This window comes from Halichoerus grypus, chromosome 9, assembly GCF_964656455.1.
Source record: "Halichoerus grypus chromosome 9, mHalGry1.hap1.1, whole genome shotgun sequence".
Classification (NCBI taxonomy): domain Eukaryota; kingdom Metazoa; phylum Chordata; class Mammalia; order Carnivora; family Phocidae; genus Halichoerus; species Halichoerus grypus.
Window position 1 is genome coordinate 59,706,467 of NC_135720.1, and position 10,623 is coordinate 59,717,089.

At 51.0% G+C, this 10,623-nt stretch overlaps 1 protein-coding gene across 1 annotated transcript; it reads right to left on the minus strand.

Annotated features, from left to right (window-relative positions):
- Window positions 1-1,889: 1,889 nt before the first annotated feature.
- PRDM13 (PR/SET domain 13) lies at window positions 1,890-9,649 on the minus strand. Its single transcript, XM_036116745.2, has 4 exons — window positions 9,506-9,649; window positions 7,647-7,778; window positions 7,228-7,348; window positions 1,890-3,646 (listed from the first exon to the last, which is right to left on the minus strand). Exons 1-4 carry the CDS (start codon window positions 9,647-9,649, stop codon window positions 1,890-1,892), a joined length of 2,154 nt encoding a protein of 717 aa, XP_035972638.1.
- Between the last annotated feature and the right edge of the window lie 974 nt (window positions 9,650-10,623).

Consider the following 10,623-nt stretch of genomic DNA (forward strand, 5'->3'; position numbering starts at 1 on the left):
ACTGAGGCCGTGTTCCCAACTGGGAGACAGCAGGGTGGAGACTGCTGCAGTACTCAGGACTCAGAAAATAAAAGTCATTTTTAACTGAGTTAAATCATCAGGATCATATCCACACCCTTTGGTGGCCTACAAGAATCTTCCCACCAAAAGGGCTATTCATAGAGTTTATAAATATATATGTATGGATAGAATAAAAACTTGGAATAGAAAAAAAAAAAAAAGAATCTTCCCACCAACCTCTGGGACAAGCACTACAGACCTGGGCTCTTAGGGTACCTGACCTTAGTGGAGGGGATAGCTAATCCTCTACTTCTAGGTAACTTCAGTGAAATCCTCCCCCAAATATGGGGTTTGGGGGTGGCGTAGGAAGGGGAGAGGGTGCTTTCCAATTTTAGCCCACAGAAATATATCCTTTATGAGTCTTCCATTAGCTAGCATTAATTTTTTATACCCATAAATAAAGTCATTGTTTCTAACTTTGTCCTTCTCATTATGGGCCTCCCAGTGACCTTGTATATTTTCTCGTCCATAAAATCGGACACTTACCAAAAGCACAAGATCATTGGAAAGAGTGCATGGAGAAAAGAAAGTTGCACAGACCAGTAGATCAGTACCTCCTTTAGCATTTGTTGAATGAATACTAAAGTGTATGAATCATAAAAAGCACTGCACAAGTTTCCCTTGTTTGCTTCCCAAGGAAAATCCTCCTGTCAAAATGGTACATAACAAGAAATAGTGATTCTACAGTTCTATAATTCTTTTTGATGAGGAATATGCATTTTTTTTCTTGAAGGTCATCAGTTCTTTCCTAAACATGAAAACTCTTAGCATAATTAACAATTGTTTCAGAAAACAATTGCTTTGCCTGCTATCTGGGAGCCCGTGAATTGCACATATTGAAAATGGTATATTTCCCTATTAAAACACTACTTAACATTTATTTTATGAATAATCAAAGTTTTCAAATGTCCTAGGATTCATTTTATTATGGAGTCTGCTCATAAATTGTTTTCAAATTAAACTCTTTCTTTAAAGGATCTACTGAAATCGCTAAGTGAAGAAACTCATTTTTATTTTTACTTTTATTTTTATTAAAGATTGCACAAACTGGAACCAAGACCAAAATACTGAATCAACTGTACATCATTCATTGTAAAACAACATACATCACATTTGTACTCTACCAAATAAGACATTTGCCTTAAAATTATATATTGCGTGCTTTTAGATTCATGCTTTAGATATTTTACATTTGTCATTACTCTCTTATAAATAATTGCAACTTGACCAATTCGTACACCTGCTACCCCTATATAGCCAATGCGGGAAGGCGTAATCTTTGACCCGAGAACAGATGAAATGGAAACAAATGTATGGATGTCACATCTACCGAACTGTGACTACTGTTTTGCCTATTTCGTGAAATGCTAATGTAAAACACACACAAAAAAAACATCGTTTCAAAAGGCACAATTTCCTCCACAGAAAAGAACAATTTAAAAATACATGGCAGTTAAAATCGGCGCCCTCAAGGGCGCTGTGAAGTTCACATTAATGCAATCTTAAACCTTGAGAGTGGACCTCCTGGGCGTTTCGTGGGAGGGCCTATCCGCGGAGTCCAAGGGCCTAGAACGCGCCGGGACCGGCCACCCTCGGTGTGCGCAGAAGGCCAGGTTTCTTTGAGCCACTTCTAAACCTTTGCTCCGAGTTTAAGCAGCGGACCTGGGACCTCTCACTCTTCCAAATCTGGCGCCCGACCAAAATAAAAACGGTTTTGTCAACCGGATCCTTTTCACCTCGGGGAACTTCTCTTCTCCCAAAACAGAACCACCCCCACCTTCTTATCTCTGTCCACGCCCCCCAAGCCCACCCTCTCCCGGGACGACTCGTTACGAGTCGCACTCGCCACCGCCTCCAGCCTCCGGGTCGCTCTGGTCGTCCGTGAAGCAGACGTCCACATCGCTGTCGTTGTCGCTCTTGGGCTCCCCAGGCTCCGGGAGGTAGTCAGGCTCTGCGCCTGGGCCCTCGCCCGTCCTGGCGAGCAGGTTTTGTCCGGGGTGGCGGGACTTGACGTGGCGTTCCAGGTCCCGGCGGCGCACCAGCACCTTGCCGCAGAACTCGCAGCGGTAGGGGGTGTTGCCCTCGGCGTGCAGCCGGATGTGCTTGTTCAGATTGCTGGGGTCGCCGAAAGGCCGCAGGCACACTTTGCACTTGAGCGGCTTGTAGCCCGTGTGCGTCCGCATGTGAATCTTGAGCCCGTACTTGCGCGAGTACAGCTTGCCGCAGTAGAGACACAGGTGGCCGGTCTTGGGCTTGCCGGCGCCGCCACCTCCGCTGCCGCCACCCCCAGGGCCACCTGCTGCCACGACGGCCGGTGGCAGCGTCCCCGCGTCCAGGCGGCCGCGGCTTTTCCCGGCCGCCATCTCCGACAGCTGCTGCGTGTGCATAGCGATCTCTCGGTCGATGCTAGCCAAGGAGCCCAGCTCCGCAGGGCTTAGAGCGGCCGCTGCCGCCGCTGCCGCCGCCGCCGCAGGCCCGCTGAAGTAGGAGATGGACTCTGGATACTTGAGCAGCCCGCCGAAGTGCAGTTTGAGCGGGTAATAAGCTGCGGCGGCCGGTGAGCCGTACAGTAGCTCCCCGTTGTAGACGGTAAAAGCCGGCATGACGGCAGGCAGATGGCTGCATTCGCCACCGGGGTAGGCTTTGAGCCCGCCCGCGTCGAGGGCCGGCAGCGCGCAGCGCTCGACGGGCAGCCCGGTCGCAGAGGGCAGCTGGGCGAAACGCGCTCCCGGCAGCGCAGCCGCGGCGGGGTGGGCGCGCTCCACCTGCTTGAAGGCTGACGCCTCTTCCGGGGGGCCAGGGAGCAGAGGGAAGCCGCGCAGGCCCCCGGAGCAGGGTAGGCCAGGCGGAGGAGGCGGCGGCGGCGGCTCCCCGGCTAGCAGACATTTAGAGTGGTGATGGTGGTGGTGCGCGTGGTGGTGATGGTGGTGGCCCGTGCTGCCCGCTGCGGGGTTCTCCCCGCTTCCGGGGCGCCCGCCCGCCCGACCCCCGCCCAGAAGCCTGCCTAAGGCCAGGCCGGACCCCGGTTTGCCGCCGCCCTCCTCCCGGTAGGGGTCGCCGTGTGCGGCCGCGGCCGCCCTGGCCAAGCCCGCAGGCTTGAAAGCCGAGCGCACTCCGGGGTAGAAGGCCAGGCCGCCGCCCCCCGCTGGGGAGCCGCCCACGATGCCGAGGAAGTGGCCGTGTCCCCGGGCGGCCCCGCTCATGTCTAGGGCGCGGTCCGGCTGCTCCTTGCCCTTCTTGGACTGCCCCCACTTGGCCCGGGGCGGCGATGCGGCGGAGGGCGCAGAGGAGGCCTCGCGCTTAATGCTCTCCCGCGCTCCGCAGGCCTGGAGGGGCGGCGGGGCCTGCGGGTGGGACCGCAGGGTGCCAGCGGGGGCGGCCGCGGCAAAGTCAGGCGCCGGGGGTTTCGGAGAGAAGTGAAGGCCATCCGCGGCCGGGGCAGCGCCTTGGCGAGCCCCGTGCTCGTGGTGCAGGTAGGCTCGGCCCCCGCCGCTGCTGAGCACGCAGTGGAAACGTAGGTGGGCCTTAAGGCTGTTGGGGTATCTAAACGTCCTCCAGCAGTACCAGCAAATGTAGCGCTCCTCCCCTGGGCGACAAAAATAAGAAAGCGACCCCGTGAGAGGCGAAAAAGCAAGAGAGAAAGAAAGCGCACCCAAGGCAAAGCCCAGATTTTGATAGCGGTATGAGGAGGAACAGTATTCTTGGGTCCAGCGAATAAGTGAGTTAGTTCGGTAGCCCCACTGCAGCAAGGACCCTGAGAAGCCCCAAATGGCCAACTTTGTCACCATATCCATCCCCTGGGATTACTCAGAGGCCAAAGGGGTGACCTGTGCCTTTCCAACGAAGACTTCCTCCGGGCCATCCGAGCAAATCTTCGTTGGGAGGGCAGCGCTCAGGCAGACTGGCCGGGGGAAGAGACCAGAACAGAGAGCAGCTGTTGCTTTAAATCAAGTGTTGAGGCTGTGCTGTGCCCGGGCCCATCTGTTGGCGTTTGCAGAATAGGTGGCGTATGTCAAGGAGTTTGGATAAACTGAACAAAGACCAATCTAATGGTCGTGAGTGCCTCATTACCAGGCGAGACAATATCTTGTATGTATGGGCCATATGTAATCATTCCTTTTCACAGAACAATGCCTTTTATGTCCACTACCCACCCTTCCCACCCCCTCCCAGCCTTAAACATTTTGCCTGAGGTTTTCCTGGAGCGTGACCAACTGAAGGACCACATAGGGACTATGATCTGCTATTCTTCAAAATTATTTGTATCTTTATTTCCTCTTTAACCCCATTTAATTTGATGAGAGAAAAGAAAAAGCCCTATGTCCTGATATTCTAAAAACTGAAGGATGATGTTGTGTTATCTTGTCAGTTGTTCTACCTGGAGTAATTAATTAACTCCTAGATAGCTACACGAATCCAGGCTTAATATAATAAAGTCCTTGGGAAAGATAGTTTATTTTTATGAAATACATGAATATATAGAGATATATGGAGATACTCAGCTTTTAATAAGTGTACAATTCTCTACCAGGAACTGTATACATGTTTTTGCTGTCAAGTCTTTTTCGTATTTAATATTATTGACACTAGTTTTTGGTTTTTTTTTAAATTTTGCCAGGGTCTGGGAACACAATCAAGAGACACATGTATGAAACAGATTTTGATCACATGGTGGAAGTTAATTTTCACTTAAAAAGGTCTTGTTATATCTGGACACAGAACAGTGGTCTTGCAGTGTGTTTCTTTTTTAATGTTACGGTTGATTGATAATACTGAAGGATGTCTGTGAGAAAGAAGTTAGTTAAGTACCCCAAATAGGTCTGTCTTATTAAATTTAGTGGAAAGGTTAAATTCCCTCCCCCCTTGTACACAAGCAGCTCAAACTTCTGAAACATCACTACAAAAACAACTGAAATAAATTCCAGATCTTCTTCCCTTCATGTATTTTACTTTTGGCTTTGCATAAAGCAAGTAGTCCCCCTAGATAACTAAGATGGAAGTTCAAGTAAGGTTCTGTTTATTTCAGGTGAAGCCAAGGTAGAGCAGAAAGCAAAAGGGGGGTGGAGAAGAGGATTTGCCTCTGAGAACCTACCCTAATTGTTTATGGAAGACTTAGATAAAATCATTTCAATATTTCTGTTACCTTGTAAAAAAAAGAGAGATTTCCTGGGTTCTCTTAGTGGGTATATTGATTTAATATCTTAAATAACCTCCCTTCTCCGAACCTTCCTCTCATTACCCCCTTTTTAAAGGAGTTTTCAGAGGCTGCCCCAGAATGACTCTAGTCAATTGCAAAGCCAAGTAAGCTTTATCCCTAAAACAAAAGGTCCGTACTTTCCTTAAGCTCATCATGGAATTTAAATCCACTGGAGTTAGTCAATATTGGAAGAATAGCGGCCATCCCTACTTACTTCTTTCTCTTTTCAAGAGTTAAGCAAATGTGTTCTCTGTTTCAATATGCTCCTTTTTCAGTTTATCCTAACCAACTGACATGTTCTCTGGACTCTGAAATCCAGCCTATGCTACACACTTCATAAGTGACTTTGCGTCCTCTCCTTGGTGTAACCTTGAGGTTGCCAAGATTTCAAGCATATCAAAGGTGGGGAAGTCAGGGTTCAAAATAGCCCATACATTCCCAAAAGGAAAATGGTGTCTATTCTGACATCTGTTTATAAGCTCAGTTGGCTGAAATGAAAACACAAGGGCCACCACTCAAACAAGTTACTTTTGTACTATTTGAGAGTGCCTAAGGAGGAGTGTTCTGTGTAGAAATGTCTGGCCCCTAAAGGTCAGCAGCTGTTAGAATTGTCCTGTAGTGGCGGATCTGAGAGTTCTCCACTACAGGGCTTTTATCATGTTTCTCTTTTACTGGAGGAAGTTGACAAGAGAATTTAATATAGTGTGATACAAGGAACAAACTACTTTAGGATAATGTTTTATGAATACTGTACATACAAATCTACCCACAAGATAGTGATACTTTGAAGTGAAGTGATTCATCGTTCTGAATAAACTTCATTCTGTCTTATTCATGAAGTGTTTCTTAATGCTCACATTTGTATTAATTTATTTAACCCTATTTCTAAAAGGATGAGACTTGAGCAGGCAATCCAGGAGGAGAGCGTGTTAAAATATTTCACAGCATTCATTGTGTTCACTTTAACATTAACTGTGTCTTTAGGAGAAATTGCAAACTAAAACAATTGTCAAGGAAAAAGTTCTTGGAAGCTTTATGAATTAACAGGGAGGTCTCAAGATCTTAACTATTTTAGCACCTCCCAGCTTTCTTTCACAGAAAATGTTCTGCAGTGTTCTAGGGAAGGTTTGAAAATGTTCTTCTCTTTAGTTACTGCCCCTTAATTTGCATAAATCCACCCTTGGCTTTGGAAGGGATCAAATAAATCTGAGAAGAAACTGGGATACATCCCAGATTCAATTTAAGTAGGGAGGGGGAAATGAATAAATACCATTTAAATGGAAGGGCCTCAGTACCTGCCAACTGACCAGCTGTAAGTACCGTAATGCTTCTAAAATGCGGTAGAAATACATTACTCTCCTTCAAACCAGTGAAGAGAAGCCCCTCCACCTTCTAAAACATTCCAGGTTTGAAGTATGCTTTTCGGAGCTCATGATATGATTAATAATATGTTAAGGCGTCTTTACTGATTCTTAATTGAGTAAATAATTGTCTCTGGGTATGTAATAGGAAAAGACCCCCATGAAATTCATAAAGAATTTTTGGGGGGCGCCTGGGTGGCTCAGTACATTAAGCCCCGGTCTCTTGGTTTCGGCTCAGGTCAAGATCTCAAGGTGGTGAGATGGAGCCCCATGTGGGGCTCCACGCTCAGCGGGGCGTCTGGTTGAGATTCTCTCTCTTCTTTCCCTCTGCCCCTCCCCCCACTTTCCCTCTCTCTCAATAAATAGATCTTTTATTTAAAAAAATGGTTTTTTTCCCCCTGCCATCACAAGGCAGGTTATTGTCGCTGTTATCCTTCACTGTTGATTTTAAGGAGGTAGTGGTGACATCGCCTCTGTGCCTACACAGACAGGGAGGGTGAATTCAGTTTTACACAGCTCGAGAGAAAGGCCCTGTCGCGTCCGAAGACCGGAGAAGGGCTGGACTCTCACCCACCCGCGCTGGCCCGGAGGCCCTCTCGGACGCGGTACCTTTCTCGTCGTGCGTCGGAGTTGCGATCGTGGGGATGTCGAACCACTGAGCTAAGGAGTTGGAATACCACACCGTCAGCTCCTCCCCTGGCTGGACATCTCGCAGCGCTCGGTAGAAAATCTGGGACACAAGGAACAGGACAGCTTGCTGTCATTTCCTGGGTAATCGGTCTAAAAACAACTAAAAGGAAAGGTTGGAATGCTCGTTCTGATGCTGTGTGACCCTGGAAAATCTATTGGATCTCTCTGAACCTCATTTCCCTCATTCTTCAAATGGGGAAAATAATAGTATCTACTTTACAGGGTTTGGGGGACGTTTAAATGAGACCTCCAGCTAAAGCGCTTTGCTCTCGATATTGTTGGCCACCTCAGTAATGGTTAGGTAGGTAGAATTGGCAGTGGGGGGAAGCCCACAGTACCTGTCCTCCGGGTAAGTCTGCAATAGCTTCGAGAGTCTGTTCCTGGGGGTTCCTGGCTGCCCGGATTAACCCTATCCATTCCAGAGGAGAGCCCCCCGACTCGTCCACCAGCTCCCCTCTCACCATGCGCACCTGCAACACAAGCAGTGGTCGTTCTTCCCCGCGCCACGGCCAGGCCCACAACCCAGAGGAAAAGTTTATCCAACACCCCACCCGACTCAGGAAAATGGTTGTGTTCACTTTGGCCAGACCTCTGTGGGCTGCTGGGAGGAAGGTAATTCCTAGGACCTTTGCTTGAGGGAGGGAGAAGAGGTTGGCTGGTATAACAGTTCCCCCTCTCGCCCCACCTTGGCAATACCAAGAGCGAGAGCATCCTCCACGAGCGATTGCGGGCATCTGGTACCTAGACGTTCCCCATCCCCACCCCCACCCCAGTTCTCGCTCCTGCGGTCCTGAGAGCAGCCGGAATACTAGGGGAGAGACGTTTCGAAGTCAGCCCCAGAACCCAGAGTTTCCTCCACCTCCCTCTCGTGTCTCGCGAAACTCGCTGCACAGCACCGAGGTGCGGAGGTGCAGGCAAGCCCGGCAGTGAAAATGTGTGAACAAAGCGGCCGCAGGACTGCCGGCCATTTAAAAGCAATTAAAGCGCGTTTAAAGAAGAAGGCTCTAGGGCGCCTGGGTGGCTCAGTTGGTTAAGCGACTGCCTTCGGCTCAGGTCATGATCCTGGAGTACCTGGATCGAGTCCCGCATCGGGCTCCCTGCTCGGCAGGGAGTCTGCTTCTCCCTCTGACCCTCCCCCCCTCTCATGTGCTCTCTCTCATTCTCTCTCTCTCAAATAAATAAATAAAATCTTTAAAAAAAAAAGAAGAAGAAGAAGGCTCTAGACCGCGGGATGGGGGTGGGGGGGGTGGAGAGGATGATTATGTGAGGAGCCAGATGCGGGTCCCACTGTCTGGCGCCTGAGCAATTTCTTACAAGAAAGCTCTCGGCAGCGACTAGGCAAAGCTCAGGTCCTCCCTCCGCCGCCCCCACCGGACTCCTGCCTTCTTTTCCGGTCGCTGTGATTAGACCTTTGCCGGCTGGGACGCCTCAGAGAGGGCGGGGGCCTTTAAACCCCCGCTGCGGTCAGTGGTCTGTCCGCTGTTCCAGGAGTCAGAGCTGGCGGGCTGGCCCCGACGCCTCCCAGTTGCGACCCTGGACTCTCAGAGCCCGGCTGCAGGCGCGCGGACCCGGTGCCCCACGCGGGTGGGCGCTCCTCGCCCTCGAAGCCCCAATCGGAGCCACCACCTGGCTCACCCTCTCTCCATTTACCCCAACCCTCCAGCAGACATCCGCGGGGGGCGGGGTGGGGGGGACCGGGAGGGGTGTATCTAGGAACTGAGGGTTTCCCAAGGATTGTTTTTTCCCCAACACATGAAATTAAATTAAGGTAAATGTAAGCCTTAAATTAGCGCGTTACAGGGAAGAAGGTAAGAAAAGTCTTCAACGCTCTGCGCGTTGTGTAACAGAGAAAAGGCGCGTTGGCAGAGAGGCCGGGGCCCGCCACGCCTCTGCGAACGAAACCCCAGAGCTCCAGGGAAACCGCGGGTTCCGAGTGGTCCCAGCGAGTAAAGAGTCCCATGCACCCCACCCGGGGGCTGTCCCCTCTGAGCCGCGTCCTTTCCCCTCAGCTCGGCCCCCGTCCAGCTCTCCCTTAATGCGACTTGTGGGGAATTACCGGAGTACCCCCCCGGCCACCTGGCAGAATTGGCAGGTAACGACTCAATCACCGCTTTCCTCCACTTGCCCTATCTACCCCTGCCAGGGCCAGGGCAAAGGGAGGCGAAAGGCTGGAGGCGGAGGTCGGAATGGCTAATACCTTTTTCTTGGGCCCGGGTTCCCTGCGGTCTGACAGGTACTTGCCCAGCTTGAAGGTTCCGGGCACCGGCCCGAGGCGCAGGCCGGCCGGGATGCAGCAGTCGGCACTCACGCTGGTGGCCGGAGCGCGGGCTGTTGCGTGCATTGCTGCCGCCGCGGCCAGGCAGGCGCTCGGGTGCGCCGGGTCCTCCGCAGGGCGCGAGTGACAGAGCCCGAGCCGCGCGCGAGCCAGGGAGCCGCACCCCGACGTGCGTCCTCCGCCCGCGGAGTGACGCGGGCGGGCATGCACTGCGCCTTTTCAATTGGGGCCGGCGCCTTTTGGCACCGCGAGCGCAAGGGCGCGGAGTTTGGTGAGAGAGTTGCTCTGCGGAGCAGCTGCAGAGTCCCACCCGAGAGGGTCACATGGAGTGGTTCCCTCAGCCCTCTGCATAATCGAGGCCTCTGAATGGCTGGCGCACAATGGTCCAGGCGACCTTCCCATTCCTAAAAATCCAATTTGTCAAGGGCGAAGAAAAGGCGCTGGTGAATCAAAGGTCCGGCGGGACCATTAATCCTCAGCATGGGGTATTGTCCTCGAGACAGTTACGATATTTTAAGTGACAAATCCACTGTATAATTTCTCCATAAATTTTACTTCCTTTTATTGTTCGCCGACAAACCAGTTTTGGGAAATAAGTGACTACTTTAAGTCTACTTGGCTGATTCCTTTGAGCCTTGGTCTACTTCAAAGATTTTTAATTCTCTCCCCTTGGCTTTATTGTAAAGGAGATTAAACAAAGAGATGGGGACTGTTTGGAGGACTTGTTAACTTCTATTGATTTCTGGCGTGTGCCATACAGAAATTAGGCAGGTACTTGATGGGAAAACACCAGAAAATACCTACACTTTTTAAATAACGACCATATTACCATTTCAGGGGATTAGGTCCAGGCCAGTTGTCTATTTAGAACCGCTTTTTCGGTCCTTCTGTCCAGTTTCGCCCCGAAATATGAAGCGTCCGGACTAGTTTTGGTAGACGTGGTCCGTTGTGCACCACTGCTCTCGGGTGCGCCCCGGACCCGCACCTTCTCTGGGAATGGGAAGCGGCCTCGGGGCCGCGGCTTTGCCGGCGAACCTGCG